Raw genomic sequence first — 18,237 nt, 5'->3', positions numbered from 1 at the left:
TCAGATTTCAGAAAATAGTGTTTTTATTTAATACTTGCTTTTGGGGGGAAAAGGACTTTTTAACATCAACATAATTTTCATCTGAATTTGAAACAGGTTATGAAAATAGTGGGAAAGTGAAGTATTTCCTGTTAGTTTCACTTCATCAGTTTTTCAACAATTCCAATGCATCCTATTAAATCAGTTAAATCTTAGATAAACAGCACATTTTTGTTAAACAGTAGTAGCTTAAATTTTTTGCCTAAACAAAACAGCAAACACAGCATTCAGAAGTAGAAAAATTAATGCAATAAGGAAGAAAGAGTATGAGAAAACAGAAAAACCAACCATAAAAACACCGGCCAAGTATTGACTTTGTCAGTCAAATGTCTCCTTATTTGATCTGTGCCCATTCCTACACTTTTCATCCTTATTCAGAAATGTCTTCGTTTGGGAAGACTATTGTCCAAGCCTGCCTCCTGTAAGGAAGCCTGTCCTCCATTCCTCCAGGATTCTTTAGTGCCACTCATAGCAAAGTGACTTCTTTGAGGGTGGGAAGATTAAAAAAAAAAGGAGTCTGAAGTAAGGGAACAAGTATTTAGGAAGGTTTTTGGTCAACAATGAGCAAAGGAGTTTGCATAATACCAATAATGTTGAAAGGGAATGGTAGGTTTTCTCATGTGTAAAAAAAAATCTCCACCTTCCATATAAGAAAAAACTCAGGACATGACTTGTAAATAGGAAAAAAGAGAAATTTCAATTGTTCAAGTCCTCATGTACAACCTTAGATACAAAGGTATAAGTGATTAGTTCATAGCACACAACTGATCTTAGATTGCAGGCAGAAATGATCCAACTCTGATCAACAAACAAAATGAAATGACCTAAACCTTTAAGGTTACTGGTGTAGCAGCACATTGAGGTGGGGTGGAAGACAGTCACAGGATACAGAACAGCTGAAGGATGTTTTGATGGGAGCAATCCTTATATTTTTCTACTTGATTTTTCTGGTATGAAGACAAGGGGCAAGCCGCTGGCCAGCAGAATCTGCTACTTCTCATTGCTACTGCAGCTCAAGGTAGGCATTATTTGTATCAAAAATCTTCACAAAGCTTTATTTAATTAGGAGCTGCTCTATCAACTGCTCGAATTTATCCCAATGTTGATAAATGTAGAGCTGAGTCTCCCAGAGCATGTTTACCAGGATTGTATTGCTCACTTCATCCAGCATTATGTCTGTCTCCAAAGAAGGATTGAATCTGTGGGCATCAGGAAGATGTTAACAAGAACAGCAGTTTTGTGCACATGCTGCAACTGAAGGTAAGTGTGTAAGGCAAAGAAGTGTTCAGCAGAGAGTACAACAGAGAAAACAAAATACAGGGGAACAATGTGGTACAACAGGAGCATCACAGGACCTTCACTTTTAGATTCCAAAAGCTCCCCCCCCCCATTTTCTGGATATCACTGACAAAACCTGGTGACATCCCCTCCCCAGGATGCTGCAATTGTTGTAAATACATGTTGGTTGCCAAGCATGTGAATTTTTATCATGTGAGCATAGGAATGTTGCAGTGGTTACAAACATAAGGACCTATATCATAAGTCACTTTTTTCAGCACCATCATAACTTCAAATTGTTGTTAAACTACAAGACATAAATCAAGAACTATCTGCACAGTTTTCTTCATGGTTTCATATAAAACCTTCTGACTATAGCTCAGACATGGGATAATTGAATTACATTTCTCTACTTCTCAGCTGAATCCTTCCCCATTAAAAAGTTGCAAGGGCCACTTACATAAAAGACCTAAAAAATAGAAAGTAGCCTAGAAAAATGACTATTTATTGAGACAGAGAACTTGTGACTCTTGAAATGTTGCTGAATTGTCATTCTCAGCAGCCACTGCCAACATGATCAATGATGCTGGAAGCTGCAGCTCAGCAACATATTGAGATTTAGAACTTGCTCAACTCTGCCTGTACAGGCTGCCAGAATACATAATAATCTTCAACTATAAATCAGCTTTGTCCTCAACTAAAGTGACTGACAGAGCCACTGTATAGAGATCCTTGTTTATTATGTAAGCTCATATTCTGAAATCACATTCACAAGTTCACGCTTTGATTTTTCTCACACAGTATTACAGTAGACATGGTTTATACCTGAAATAATGGGCATCTATCATCTCACACCAGGCAGCTGCACGATCAACACATGGTCCATCTGCATCTGTGCACTGCAAAAATAAAACAAATGAATCTAACGTTATTCAAGGTATGCCAGTTTTTCTACAGAACAAATTTCCAGTACAAATAAAAAAAAACCTCAAAAGAAAATAAAAGCAAGCAGGTTTGGGCAAGCACACATTGGGTAATTTAATTTTAAGAACAACGTAGATATGAAATATACGGCAATGCAGAGTTTTCCTGAGAACGAGACCAAATTTTAAGACCCTCTTTTTGATTAACAAAGCAACTGTTAATAATTATTCTATGTTATCAGTGGGCTAATCAGATGACAGTACATTACATTCACGTCCTTTATAGCTTATAAGAAAGAATCACTTACCTGGAAGTCATATTGAAGTTGTGTAGAAATATGCTATCATATATGTATAGGGGGAATCTGGGGTAAAAGTAAGGTGACACCTTGCCTTTAGCTTTTTACCAATTCCTGTAGTCAAAACTGCTAACCATCTAGTGCTATAATTGGATTTAATTACGTACTGGATTCAGATGGAACATGAATACTCTGATTTGTAAAATGCCCAGGAAAACCCAATATTAAACAGTAGATTTAGTGTGACATTAAAGGTTGGCTATCTGGCTACCGGAGTTTGAAAAAGTTGGAGAAATAAATAAAGGATTTTATAGCAGGCTTTGGCTTTAAGTAGAAATATTTCCCTACTTAATAAGACAAAAAAAGAAACAAAAAAGGGGGGGAATGATACATAATAAAGGAGAGTATTTGGTTCTTTATAAAAATGGTCACCTCTGTAAGACATTGTATACAAACCAAGCTTATCTTCTACAAATATGGTATTCCCAACTTTCTAAAAATAGGTGAAGAAATCTTTCATCACTTGGACAAAAAGCAAGGGAATCTGTTAGGAAACTAAAAAACAAATAGCTCCTGTGGATCAGATGGGCTGTTTAAAAAGTATTATAAGATGTTTAGAAGCAGTATATTAAATGGTCCTTGGTGTTCTCTGAGCTTGGTTATTTTGTCGCAGACATTTCATTACATTTCATTACATTTCAACTGGGAAATTATGACCATCCTAGACCAATCCAAGTCTAGCGAATTCCTGGAAGCCTGGCACTCTGACAAACCAGTTATCGATAGGCACATAGACACAAACAATATCTGCATGCCATTCAAGAGACAATCAACAAGCCAAAAAGGGAACAAAAAGACTAAAACACCTCCCCACCAGCAGCTATCACCCAGACGAGTGGAGATTAACACCAAGATTAACATCAGATAAACAATCAAGAATACCCCAATCGAGGAACTGCCAAACAAGCTAACAGTAAATACGCCAGACAAAGAATCTCTAAAACCATCCCCACCAACACTGACAGGGCAAGTCACTAGTATATAAAATGAGAGCAAACCCCCTTACTAGAACTGGTGATGTTACCTAGTTTGGGTAATGAAACATCTGCAAGAAAACAACCAAGCTCAAAGAACATCAAGGACCCTCATTTCAACCCTGGGCTACAAATAATCTCCTCTAATTGGAACATTATATTAGATTTACATAATTTACAGTAAGTTTAAGTTTAAGTGAAGAAGCAAAGCACTAGCTCAGAAAGCAGCAGTGTTAATTTCCACAGTAAGATATGGGCAAAAGCAGATTAGGCAAAAATATTGAAGCACATATATGAAAGAAACTTTTAAGATATGCATCACATATGTATACATTTATCTCCCTCAACATTTGCTGAATGACTATGGAGATTCTCAGTCATCCAGGTCATAGTTGTCCCAAAGATGCTTTTTCCACGAGGCAGCTGGACTTTCTCATTTTCCTTTGAAGACTTTTGCCTTCTCATCCAAGAAGCTTCTTCAGCTCTGACTGGATGGTGGGGAACGGAAGGACTTATACTCCTTGCAAACAGCTGGTCATTTGCATTCTTTAGAGGGTCATTGGGGCCACCTGCAGGCTCCACACCCATTTGCACTACTCAGCTGACCCTGATGACACAGATAAACCTCCAGGTAGCAACGACCCTTCAAAAGAATGCAAATGACCAGCTGTCTGCAAGGAGTATAAATCCTTCCTTTCCCCATCATCCAGTCAGAGCTGAAGAAGCTTCTTGGATGAGAAGTGAAATGTCTTCAAAGGAAAACAAGGAAGCCCAGTTGCCTCGTGAAAAAGCATTTGCTAGTATCACCTTGGGAAAAGTATTTTCTTCCCCTTTATTGGGCTTTTGAATTGTTCTATTAAAAACTATCCAAAACATTCCTTTTATTTGCAAAATGTAAAAATCATCACCTTAGATCTGGTATCATGATGCCTACTCTCTGTATCTCATACTCACACAGTCCACCACCAGTTTGCCTAGTTCTTTAGCCCCATAGACAGTCTTGGCCAGTTCCCAAGGGTTGGAGGGACGAAAGACATCCACAGAACTCACAGGCACTTTTGGTGCTCTGCCAGTGCCGAGAGAGACAACAACTCCCAACTTCCTCACTTTGTCACCTTGTCCCTGGAAAGATGGAAAGAAAAATAAAGCAAGTATTTCAAGCTTCCAAGGATGAGGTGGGTAGGAGTCTTACCAACATGTTCACATATTTTGCTCGAATATAGCACAAAAGAAGCATGTGCAATAGTCCATATGAAATAGATGTTTGGAATGTTAATTCTACTTTTCTTTTCCATTCTTCAAAGAGGTATGGAGATTTAGCAAGTGAGTTCTTGAACTTGTTTACAAAACTGATTGGTAGCTTGACACCTTACACATCTAACACATTTATTCTGGCATAAAGTTACACAAAGCTCAAAAGTTTATTTAATCACAAATCAGGGTTTGATATTTCCCACTAAACTTTGTAAGACTTCCTTCCTGGTAAAGCTTCAGGAACCTTTTCTTTCCCTGTATCATATGATGGACCTTGCCAACCCATTTTTTTTTGTTCAGCTGAGCAAGTTATTGCAAAATGCTCTGGCTAGTTTTGCAGGCATTTTTGAAACTCCAGTTGTTCCAAACTGCAGCAACCAAAGTTTCATGCCATATACTATATCACAGAGCATAGTGTGGAAAAAGCCCTAAGAGCTTAGGAACATATATCCTTAGGAATTGTTTTCATACAAAAATCCTATCAGAGTACAAATACAAGAGGTATGCTGGTACTTGATTACTTTTCCAATTAAACATGTCACTCTCTCCATGATGTTTTGCCAGAAATTGACGTGCAGGGTTTTAATTTTGCGTACCTAATTTTTCATTTTACCCAATTACCATCTTTCTTTACTTGAATTAAACTTTAAAAGAAAAAAATGAATAACAACAAGAGAGAGAGCAGTAAAACTACAGCGCTGGCTATATGATGTGGCTTCTATTAGAAATTGCTTCTATTAGTTTACTCTGAGGGAAGTTGATGAAAATGTTCTGACTGTGTTGTTTGCCAGATTCTTTTAGATCCCGTTAGTGATCAGGAGCACCCACAAATTATACTGCCAAATTTGGAAGCAAAACACCTAGTTTCCAGCAGAAATTATGTTCTTCTTTATGTTCTTCTTGCCCCACAATGTCAACTCTACAAATGAGCATGGCTGCAGCCATTTGTGAAGGGAGGGGGGTTGCCAGGTACTTCGCTAGCCAAAATAATATTTTGTCCCATGGGAACCAAGGTCATCGGCTGCTCCAGAGACTGCAGGCTGGGCACTGCGTAAAAAACCTGCCAAGAAGATGTATTGGGGAATGTAGTTGCTTGCAGTTTTAGGGGTGGGATTTTTAACTTTGTATTGGGGAATTGTTTACGTGTGTCTCCAGACTTGGTTTCACTTTTGATGTGCTGATACTTTGTAACTAATAAACATGTTCTTTGAGGAATTTGCAAGCCTCTGTTCTGCTTTATTCACCTGTCTGTTGGAACAATGATACACAGCTAAACAATTGAAACATTTCACCTTTTAGCCACCCAGAGACATCCACCACTTTCTAAATTCTTTAGAAACCTGTTTTTTAAAGAGAAAATACTGTCTCTGGGCAGAAAAAATGGTTCACTCTTAAGACATTTTAGAAAATTGCATGTGCAAATTAGAATGTGTCTTTAATAAGTATTCTTGCAGAATAGCGCCGTACTTTCTGGATTAAAGACTTATTATATTCATTGATCTCAGTCATGGCATCCAAAGTGGGGTTGTTGGCTAGCAGCCCTCCATCCAGAAACCGTCCTACGGGTCGAAAATATGTTGGAGCAGCTCCACTGGATCGGGCAGCCTGCCACACCAGTTGATCTACAAGGTAATAGTGACAAAAAGTAGTGACTATCAGCAAGAATGCATTATCAATATTATAATAAAAACAAAGTAAAACTATCTGGCCATCTATGAAATGGAAATAGAAGAAAAATTCAAATCAAGGAAAGATTTGGCGGTAGTAGCGAAGCCAAAAGAAGATTTCTTTACATTATTTTGATTACACTTTAATTCTGAAAAAGAAAAAAGAAAAAATCACACCCTAAAACATTATGGTCCATAACAAATATTTCCCCAAAATTTCTGGCAATGCAAATGCCATCAAATAGAAGACACTGATGGCTCCATACGTGCTTCCTTTACAATACTTAGCAACGTTGTCTAATACCATGTTTTTAGCCTTAGGACTGCTCCAAATGTTTTTTTCCCCATACATAAATTATCCTTATGATGGGAGAAAAATATCACTGCATATGTAACCAGTCTTTATTTGGTTATGAGAAGATCATGGGAAAGTGATGTGTCCCAATCTTATTTACAATATGTAGTATACATTCATTCCAAACATGACATATGCTAAGTGTATGATTATTTTGTTTGATCCAACTCCTTACAAGGTGGTGAATGAGCAGGAATGATGTATTCCTTACAGGTTCCTCCCACCACTCACTCCCAGTGCAACTTTGATCCCTGGTCTGTGGGAATGGATACAGGTAGTCCTCAACTTACAACAGTTCATTTAATAACCATTCAAAGTTACAATAGCAAAAAGTGACTTATATTTTTCACACTTATGAAAAAGTATCCCTATACTCCCATGGTGGCAAAACTATGGCAAGCATGCCACAGGCAGCACGCAGAGCCATCCCTGTGGGCACGTGCGCCATTGCCACAGAGGGACGTGGGGCTGGGCTGCTTCCCTCTGCCTCTCCACATGCGCCAGCGCTCTCGCTCTCTTTCTGTCTGCACTGGGAGTCAGGGAGCAGCTGCAAGAGCTAGGCGGATCTGGGCTGGATGGTGGAGGCAGGCTTTTTTTTATCATACAATGCACGGAACGGCGTTCCAGCACCTTTTTTTGAATGGAAGCTGCCAGCGCAAGTCCAGGTATGCCTGCAGAGCAATTTTGCGGACCGCCAACAGCCCAATTGGGGCTCTGGAGGCCTGAAAAAGGCCTCTGCCGCCCAGATCCATGGCCGCAGAGCGATTTTGCAGCCCCCCAGCAGCCCAATCCGGGCTCTGGAGGCTTTTTCAAGGCCTCCAGAGCCCGGATCCATGGCCATGGAGGCCTGTTGGACCTTTTTTTTTGCCTATCGGCATGGAAAGCGCTCGTCTTGGTTGCACTGGGCTTCCAAACAGGTGGCCGTACCATTTGCTGAAAAAGGGGTGGGTGGGTTGTGCAAATCTGAAATACTTTATTTTAAACTGTGTTACTGGAAGCCTTATGTGTTGCGGTTCTAAAGCGAAGGCCCTAGTAAGTTTCCTCTCTTCTCCATCAGTCCAGTTTACTCAACTAAGTATGTATATCCCTTTTTTTTACTCTTTCTGTCCAACATAGCCATCTTCCATTCTTTAACATGCTGTATCTCCATAGCATTCACAAAATTATCTCTGTAATATTCCCACTTTTGTGAATGCCCCATTATCTTAACCGTATCCCTCTTTCCCCAACTCTCCTCCCTCCCTTCTTTTCCTATGTCACCAAATTTCCTTTCTGCACCTCTGTTCTTATCATCCTATTTCATTCCTCATCAGTTCCCTTTTCATACCTGTATTTGTACACAAATAGCAACAGGTTGTCAACCATTTATGCAGGCTCAGACCTTATTGTCACAAAGTGTGTGCATGCATGAGCAAACACACATATGCTTTATTTTTATCTTGGATGGAAACATTTGTAGTTCCATCGGAGATTCAGGAAGACACATAGCACCGTTTACAAGGACTGATGGGTAACTGCCCTCACTGCACATATTTTTTCAACATATTATAAAAACCATGTATTGTCAACAACAAAAGAAAATGCCTGCATGTTTATGTGTTTTTGCATTCATCAGACACTACTATAGCTTTTGTAATTTTCACCTACTTCTTCCCATTCTCTAAAGACAATAACATTTTTGACAACATGTATACATACCATGTCATTGGAATATGAAGCACAGTGCAATGCACTGTACACTTTATATGGATTCAGACAGTTTCACCTCAGGCCAAAGGAATAAACATCACACATGGCACACAAACAACCTTCCTTCCTTCGTAGACTAACTGAACCCTAGTCAAGACACACTGATATGTGTGCACACACATATACATACACGCAGTCACGTATATATGACTCTGCCATTAAACATAGAAATTCTACAGGACCAATAAGCAGTTCCAAATAACCACATATGTCACTAGAAACTGAGCACAAAAGTTTATAATTACTTGAAGATTATAAGAGTATAAGAAATGAGCTTGGATGATGAGTCCCCCTTTGTCTGCAACCCGGCCCCTGCCTCGCCTTGCCTTGCCCCACGGTAATGGTACCCATGCCCTGCGCCCTCCCTTGCCTCCTCACCCTGCAGGATGAGCCTCCTGCCCACTGCCTCACCCGCCAGAGACCCCCTGGATCTCCCCCAACCCTGCCCCGGCCCCCAAAGGCATCCCTCCCCATGAGCAACATTGAGATGGCCACACCCACCCTGGCCACATCCACCTGCTGCCATGACTACCGTAGCCACACCCACTCAGTGGGCCACACTCACCCTGCCCACCTGGCGATACATAAGTGGGTTTTGTGTTGCAGTTTGGGCACTCGGTCTCTAAAAGGTTCGCCATCACTGCTACAGTCACAGGGTCAAAATCCGGATGCTTGACAACTTATGCATATATATGACAGTTGCTGTGTCTGGGGTCATGTCATCACCTTTTGCAACCTTCTGACCAGCAAAGTCAATGGGAGAGCCAGACTGATTTAACACCTGTTTTACTAACTTAATGACTGCAATGCTTCATTTAACAATCGTGGTAAGGAAGATGGTAAAATGGGGCAAAATTCATTTAACATCTGTCTTGCTTGACAACAGAAATGTTGGGTTCAGTTGCGGACGTAAGTTGAGGACTATCTGTATTTACCTTCTGGCTTGGTCATTGGTTGAAATGAGCCCATCATTCTGAAACGGGATCTGTTTCTTCCTTCTGGCGGACTGTAATTCCTGAACAAATGGAGCTCAGCAGGCTGTCGGTCACATAGTGTTGCTGTCAACATGACTCTATAAAATGTTGAACAAGACAAAATTTCAACTTGATTGTAAGGCAGAGACCATAGCACAGCAGCAATACTTATGCCCTCCAGGCAGAAGGTAAGGGACTCAACCTACTAGTTAAAGTGAGATGAGGTACTACTTGATAAAAAATGCTTTTACTAGAAAGAAGAAAGAAAGATGGATCATTCATATGTTATCATTCTTCTGTGGGTCATAAAGTGGTATTATAACTCTGCTAGGCAATTTACCATTTAGGAACTGATGAGACACCAAACCTACTTTGAAGAAGGGAAGGTAAATAAATGACCAGCAGAGCTAATTAACAAAAAGTATAAGTTGGGGTGCAGGAAGCCATCCCAACGGTTTTCATTTTGGCTTACTTGGGACTCTTGATATCTGTCATTTTGGTATGTTCTCCAAACTCCTTTTTCAGGAAATTTTCAAGAGGCTCCGATTCATAGGGCCGTGACCCTCGAAAGACCTCATCTTTCATGCGAAAGTACACACAGCGCATGTAGTCCATGGGCTTCCCTGAGAAGAAGAACAGTATTACTGGTTTCCGAGAGAACACCTTCAGTTCCAATCCAGCTGATAGAAACAGGCAGGAAATTATCTAAACAGCTTGGTGAAAATATGGAAATCCATGTTTTGTGCAATGAGTGAAATCACCAAATGTGTGACAGAAGGGGGAACATCAGACAAAATGTTCAGTAGCGGGAAGGAACACATAAGCCTACGCCAGATGCAAGAGTGCCATGTAGATAAGCCATTCTGTGTAAAGGATCCATATATCGCATGCTTTGAATGCAGGAGATCCCAGATTCAATCTCTTGAGAGACTGGTAGAAAAACTAGAAAAACACTTGGTCATTTAGAATATAGACCATAAAGACTAATAATTAAATTATTATTAATTACATGATAAAACATGGCAGCTTCCAATGAAGAATGGTAAAGAACAATTGAAGAATTGTTCGATGGGCAGACACAAAATATATCTGTGTAGTGGGGGTAATACAGTATAAACTAGGGTTGCCTTGTATCTACCCCCAGCAATGGAAGCATTACACTGAATCTCAATTTTTGGATCAGAAACCTTTAGTTCTTTTTCACCTATTCAATAAAAAGCTTTTTATAGCCCCTTTTCTAGACTGAACGCCTGTCAATTCAATCAATCAATCAATCAACCTTTATTGTCAAAGTACATGTGTACAATGAGATTGGCTGAGCCTCCCTTCGTGCACCCCACCACCACAACTCACAGTGACAACAAACCCACCATCTTATTACACCATGTGAGCTAATTGCACAACACAAGTCTATTATACACGGAGTTATTTCCCATTCAGGAGCCTGACAGCCCATGGATAGAAACCTTTCTTCAGCCTGTTGGTGCAGCTGGCTATCTCCTACCCAATCGTAGGAGAATAAAGAGGTACCGACCAGGGTATGAGTCGTCCCTGAGAATTTTTCTCACTTTTCCAAGGCAGCGGGCCCTGGCGATGTCATCTAGTGGTATTGGGGGACAGCCCATGATGTTTTGTGCTGTGCTCACCACCCTCTGTAGTATCTTTCTATCCGCGGCTGTCAAGCCAGCATAACACACCACAATACAGTGTGAGAGGATGCTTTCTATAGTAGACCAGTAAAAGAAGGTCATCAGCCATTGTTCCACCCTGTTCTTTCGCAAGACCCTGAGGAAGTGGAGTCTCTTTTGGGCCTTTCTGGCCACCTGGGTTCTGTTGATTTTCCAGGTACGATTTTCACTGAGGTAGACTCCCAGGAATTTAAAGGAGGAAACTCTCTCCACACAGCACACACACACCCGATGTAAAGTGGGGCAGGTTCCTCTCTTTTCTTCCGAAAGTCTAACACCATCTCCTTTGTCTTGCCGACGTTCAAGTGCAAGCTGTTCTCTAGACACTGTGAGGATAGTTTTTGTACCTCCCCCCTGTATGCTGTTTTGTCTCCACCTCTAAAAAGACCCACTGCGGTGGTATCATCTGCAAACTTAATGATCGCAGTGGATGGGTCGGACGATACACAATCATATGTGTACAGTGAATACAGCTAGGGACTAAGCACGCAGCTTAGTCCCTACTTACAAGATTAGAAATAAAAATTAACTAAACAAGAACTGAGCCTGTGAGCTTATCTATTTACAAATCTAGCAAAAAAAATTGCAAAGCCAATGCAGCAATGAAAATGGTTTAAACAAGAGCACAAAGAGCTATATAATGTGGTGGTTTGACAAGAAATCTGGAGTCCAATTCTGATCAGGGTTTTAAAAAGCAACCCCTCCCCCCATTTTCTTCCCAATTCAGTGACCATTCCCATCCCACACTGAGTCATTTCCACATGGGATTACTTGCTATTCACATCGCTTCTTACCCTGTATAATAGCCAGAGCCAGAATTCCCCCTGTACTAGTCCCCGTCACCCAGTCAAAGAGCTCTGAGATGGGACGCCCTGCAGCTTTCTCTATAGCGATGAGAAACTGGATGAGTACAATGCCCCGAACACCCCCACCGTCCAGACTCAGGAGGCGGTCCTGGCTAGAGAAGGGGAACAGAGAAAACAAGGGAAGTGTCAGCCCCAGAAGTAACTCTGCTTTGTTCTTCACATTCAGATGACTCAGGGAGATAAGTTACACTTTTATATGCGTTAATATAATATATCTAACGTATCGAAGCAATTGTTCCTGAGAACACATTTAAGCCACAGAAAAAGAGAAACAATAGGCATGGAGCCTTTCTTTCCAGGAATCTTTCCAAGATCTTTACTGGATCTTTCCCATGCAGGGACATCTAAACCGCCTATGTAATGCTCACTGACCCTACTTGCTTACTTTCTCCTCTTCTCAGGGGCAGAGTCCACCACATCTGGTCTCCTCAGCAAGTTGCCAAGAGCTGCTGAAACATGGATGATGTCTTGGTATTCTAGAAAAACACAGAGCGAAACAACATAAAATTTCTAATTTTCAGGACACAGCAGGCACGGGTTAGAACTGAGAGTTTAAGACGTATTTTCTCGGTGACTGTAGTACCCAGATTCAAGAGAATCTGGAATTTCTATTTCTCAAGGCATTGCCCAGAAGGAAATGATGTGATGGGCATGCCTTTCCAGAGTCACCATAATCAGCGACAGCAAATCATGCCCGCTAAATCACTTCCGTGTATGCAATGCTTATAAGAGCCTTGTCTATCCTGAATATGGGAAGCCTATCGGCTAGCAAAAGAGCTACTTATTAATCTGTCTCTTTTAAAATAGATATTGTTATAGCTGTAAGAATATGAAGGAAAAGTGAAGGAAATGCCATCGGAGGGTATAATAGGGTAATTTACTATAGAACGTGGTAGGCAGTCACAAGATTGGCTGTCCCGATTGCTCCAATGCCATGATCTCTTTTCTAGCATATCCACCTAGTGCTGGAAATCTGTAATCAACAAAAATGCGTATGGTGGCAACCTGGATGTGTACACTGGCATTCATTTACACATAAGCATTCTCATTCTAAGTGCAATACCATGTTGGAAATCTTAAAAGATGTGAAGTGGTCCAAGAGAGTGAAAGGAAAGAAAGGCACACAGAGCTAGGTAGGGGGTAGGTTACCTAAGCCAGAACTCCGTGGGGCTGATGATCTTTCTGGAAGGGTGGAAGTGGATGTTGATGAGGTAGGTATGCCAGGTGGAAGGAAGCGCTCAATCCCTATAATTTTCAGCAGATCTAAAAGAACCTTCCGGTTGGCACCTTGCATAAGTGAGGTGGGAATAACATGCATTTAAACAGAAAATTATTAAAACAAATAAAAAAATCAGTCACTACTGCAAGCTCTGAGCCACCCTATTTCGTGTACCCAGGAAGAGCTTGTATCTGAAAGACAGGTGAATATGCTGGCCAAGGGCAATGCAGAGCAATTTTAATGAGGTAGCTATATGGCCTAGTTCTTAATGCTCCCCTCCATTGTTGGGTTATTTATTTATGATTCTAAATCTCCATTCCATAGTAGATCTTCACCGGGAAGTACTGATCTATGCCCTAAACCCCAAGATCCATGGCTTAAATACACAAGGATTCTGTTCACAACGTTAACCAAATCTAGTTGGGTAGACCAAGGTCAACCCTCCCACCACCCTACTTTTATCCAAACGTTCTTCCTACCTTTGCTTGTCCTGGCTGCCACCAATCCAGGTGTCTCCCCTAAATCATTGGGGATATCCACATCTGCTCCAAACACAATAAGGGCCTTGATCATTTCTATGTGGTCTTGCTATTGGGAAGAAAGGAACTTGTTAATGGAAACATATTGTCCTAATCCTCTCCATCCATTGTTTTCTAGTCTATGTTGGAATGCTCACCCAGTTTGCCATCTTTTTGTTTTTCTAGGCCACTAGGTTTCCTGTAGGTCTAACGCTGGTTAAAGAATATCAAACTTTGGGTTAAAAGTTTGCAATGCCATTTCTCAAGGGTAGGCTAAACTTCCACATCCTCAAAACCCCTCTTGGGTAATGAGATCTTTTATGAAGCTCCAGAAGCCCAATAAAGCAGAGAGGCCTAGATGTAGATTTTCCACAATACAAACTGCCAATTGGCTTATCCATCCCAAATAGATCGGGATCTCCAACCTTCTTTTGATTGAATAGCTGTTTTATCTAGATAAGAATGGCAGTGGTGAGATAAATAAATATAAAAGCGTATTGGATCGAGTGACTGATGTATCAAGATAAATTTGGAAAGTATGCTCACTGCAGAGATGAGCATAGCCTACACTTGTTGTCTCTATATTATTCTTTTTTACAAAAACACTGAACTCTGCCAACTGGAAATTGGTACAAAAGACATACAGACGGGTTTAAAGACGCTTGAAACCAAAGATAGACTTTAAGTATCAGAATATAATTTAGTTTTTCTTTCACACATGCAAAGCGAACTTTCTTTGTTAAAGCCAGAGAGGGCACATGGTTAGTTCTATTGCTAGAAAACTGGGAGTGAGAAATGCAGGTAGTTTGCTGCCAAAGCCTTCCAGAAATACCTTGTGGTCAGCCTCTGCTCTCTGTATTTTTAGAAAGAAAGCACCTCTCTCAATTTCCCATCTGCTAGAAAAAATATCCAAATGATGAAAGGCCCACCTGCATGGCCAGATGAAGTGGTGTGTTGCCATTCTTTTCTTTAGTGTTTGGCATGGCTCCGTGTGTCAACAACACCATTGTGCAGTCTAAACGCCCACGCCGCACAGCAATATGAAGGGCTGATTCTCCTGATGCACTGAGGGCATTCACTTCACAGCCGTACTCAATAAGCATCCGGGTCATCTAGTGTCATGAAAAGAGAAAGGACAAATAGGAATTGCAGTATGTGCCCTTCTCTACTCCCAAGAGCTTCTCCTTTGATATTTTTCCTGATGGGACACAGGTTGCGTCATCAGTCCTTTTAAATATGTGTAGCTCTTTTTTTTTTAATTAAAAAAAATGTATTTTTTAGTTACCAAACCATTCACCTGTACAGGTAGTCCTCGAGTTATGACCATTCGTTCAGCAACCACTAAAAATTATGGCTGCACTAAACAAATAGTAGTTGTGCCTGGTCCCCAAAGTTATGGTTGTTGCAGCTCCTCTGCAGTCACGTGATCAACATTTGAACAAGGCAGCTACTATCTAGATTTATTTACATAACAATAAGGCACTTCAAAATGTATTTCAGTCGATCTACAAAATACATTTTTTTCTTGAAGGTTACAATGACTTTTCCTCTCGTACTTTGTTTTATAGGGTTTAGTGCAGGGGTCTTCAAACTTGGCCCTTTTATGACTTGTGGATTTCAACTCCCAGAATTCCTCAGCCAGCTTGCCTGGCTGAGAAATTCTGGGAGTTGAAGTCCACAAGTCATAAAACGGCCTGGTTTGAAGAGCCCTGGTTTAGTGCATCAAAATGAAAAACAGAGTTGACCATAACCTCACAGAGAGCCAATCTTTTTTATTTGTGCCGCTTTCTGACAAGAACCAAAGACACTGCTCTTATCCCTTCGACAACCAAATTAACTTTTCACAGCTAGGGATTTTAATTTTGTTGTTTTAATCAGCATTCTGACATTAGCCTACTGAATTATGGCGCAAAAGACACACATTTAATGAATCCTATGCCTTGGATTTCGTCTTGGTTGCCAGAATTAAACAAAATTCACCATACTTCAAAACAAAAATCCACTTTCAATTTTTCTGATCATTCACCTGTGTTTCAGCAATACAACTGCATAATTTATTTTATTTTATTTATTTATTTATTTAATTAAATTTTTATACTGCCCTTCTCCCGAAGGACTCAGGGCGGTGAACAGGGCATATCATAAAACTACAAAAATACAAAAGTTAAAAAAGAATTAAATTATTGCCCACAGTAAAAACAATAAAAAATATATATAAATATTAAAACCCTAAGTAATTCCCCATCAGGCCAGGCCAGCTTGTTCAAATAAATGGGTCTTTAACCCGCACCGGAAGGAGCGGAGATCCGGTGCCATCCGGAGCTCAACCGGCAGCTGATTCCACAAAGCCGGAGCGCCCACAGAGAAGGCCCTCCCCCTGGGGGCCACCAGCCGACATTCTCTGACTGGAGGCACCCTGAGGAGGCCCTCTCTGTGGGAACGCACGGGGCGGAGGGGAGTCGACGCCGGCAGCAGGTGGTCCCCGAGGTATTCCGGACCCATGCCATGTAAGGACTTAAAAACCATCACTAAGACCTTGAACCTCACCTGGAAGACAACTGGTAACCAATGCAGCTCGCGGAGCAAAGGTGTAACATGGGAGTACCGGGAAACTCCCAAGACAACTCTCGCGGCCGCATTCTGTACCAGTTGGAGCCTCCGAGTGGTCTTCAAGGGAAGCCCCATGTAGAGAGCATTGCAATAGTCAAGACGAGAGGTCACGAGCGCATGAGTGACCGTACACAGGGCATCCCGGTCTAGATAGGGCCGCAACTGCCGCACCAGGCGAACCTGTGTGAAAGCCCCCCTAGTCACGGCTACTACATGATCTTCTAAGGTAAGCCGTGCATCCAGGAGGACTCCCAAGTTGCGAGCCCTATCTACGGGGGGTAAAGACTCACCCCCCATAGAAAGTGATGGAACATTTTGAATGTCCCGGGATTACTGCTTTAATTAAATAAACTGGAGTCGGGGGTCCACACTATGGATTTTATGTCACTCATTAGATTTTCTAGCAGGTATATTTTATTCTTCCATCTATTTCAGTTGTATAACAAGTGTTAGCATGTTCCAAATCCTCAGAGAAGTAAACTCTGTATTTTTGGCCAATATAAAGTCCCTTAATACCAACAGCAATAGCACTTATATACCACTTTGTGGTGCTTTACAGCCCTCTGTAAGGGGTTTTACAAAGTCAGCATATTGCCCCCAACAATCTGGGTCCTCATTTTACCAACCGTGGAAGGCTGAGTCAACCATGAGCCGGTAAGAATCAAACTGCTGGTAATCGGCAGAATCAGCCTGCAATACTACATTCTAACCGCTGCCCCATCACAGCTCTTAATATGATCAACCTTCTAGCGTATAGAGCTACTTGAAATTATAAAAGAGGAAAAGTAACTAGTATAACAGCCCTATGACACTCCAATTTTGTTCATCCCACAAGTGAATAAGCCCCATTAATGGTTTGGAGCAACCCAGGCACTCAATCTTTCTTACCTGAGATGTGAAATCAAGGATATATCTATATCATAGGAGACACATTTTTTTCAGTAATTCATAAAGGTAAAGGTAAAGGTTCCCCCGCACATGCATGCTAGTCGTTTCCAACTCTAGGGGCTGGTGCTCATCTCTGTTTCAAAGCCAAAGAGTCAGCGCTTGTCCGAGGACGTCTCCGTGGTCATGTGGCCGGCATGACTAGACACCAAAGGTACACGGAACGCTGTTACCTTCCCACCGTAGTGGTCCCTATTTTTCTACTTGCATTTTTACGTGCTTTCGAACTGCTAGGTTGGCAGAAGCTGGGTCGAGTAACAGGCACTCACTCTGTTACGCGGCACTCGGGATTCGACCCGCCAAACTGCCGACCATCTGATCAACAAGCTCAGCGTCCTAACCCACTGAGCCACCGCGTCCCTTAGTAATTCATAGGCTTGGCTTAGATATCAATTTTGCCTAATTTTAGGATCCATTATTTATGAAAAGTCCATAAATTTACCCCAAGAAAATGAGGGAGTCATATCAGAATCAGAAGACTTACAAGGGTAAATAAATCAATCATTCCCTTGTTTTTATAAGGAGATCGGACACGTGAATAAAATGGCATTTTTATATGTACAAATATTTTTCATTTTCTTCTGTGAGAAAAATATAGCCACATTTTAAAAACTTTCTTAACCGAGTGTCCTACAGTCTTCTCTTAAGCTATCATTCTTGGGTATTCATTTTGTCTAATAAGTAAGATCTTTGTCTGAAGCAAGCATGCTGTAAATTATTCTACATTCAATTTGGTGCTTTGAAAGTAGGATTCTTGAAGCTGGAATACAACTAATGCTGTTTCTCCATAATTTTTACACAACAGCAGAAGAATATTTC

At 41.1% G+C, this 18,237-nt stretch overlaps 1 protein-coding gene across 2 annotated transcripts in view; it reads right to left on the bottom strand.

The window, feature by feature from the left end:
• PLA2G6 (phospholipase A2 group VI) overlaps window positions 1–18,237 on the bottom strand; it is a 31,545-nt gene continuing 13,308 nt past the window's right edge. For both annotated transcript variants that reach the window (XM_083365456.1, XM_083365457.1), the window contains 11 exons: window positions 14,793–14,975; window positions 13,825–13,933; window positions 13,276–13,413; window positions 12,512–12,602; window positions 12,055–12,218; window positions 10,045–10,195; window positions 9,534–9,670; window positions 6,295–6,449; window positions 4,528–4,695; window positions 2,143–2,216; window positions 1–1,238 (listed from right to left, as the gene is read on the bottom strand). In XM_083365456.1, coding sequence (XP_083221582.1) covers window positions 1,094–1,238; window positions 2,143–2,216; window positions 4,528–4,695; window positions 6,295–6,449; window positions 9,534–9,670; window positions 10,045–10,195; window positions 12,055–12,218; window positions 12,512–12,602; window positions 13,276–13,413; window positions 13,825–13,933; window positions 14,793–14,975 — 1,515 coding nt within the window. In that variant the 3' untranslated portion in view covers window positions 1–1,093. The remainder of the gene's footprint in view (window positions 1,239–2,142; window positions 2,217–4,527; window positions 4,696–6,294; window positions 6,450–9,533; window positions 9,671–10,044; window positions 10,196–12,054; window positions 12,219–12,511; window positions 12,603–13,275; window positions 13,414–13,824; window positions 13,934–14,792; window positions 14,976–18,237) is intronic.

Source organism: Vipera ursinii (assembly GCF_947247035.1).
Source record: "Vipera ursinii genome assembly, chromosome: 6".
Classification (NCBI taxonomy): Eukaryota; Metazoa; Chordata; class Lepidosauria; order Squamata; family Viperidae; genus Vipera; species Vipera ursinii.
This window is presented reverse-complemented; position numbering and strand designations above follow the sequence as displayed.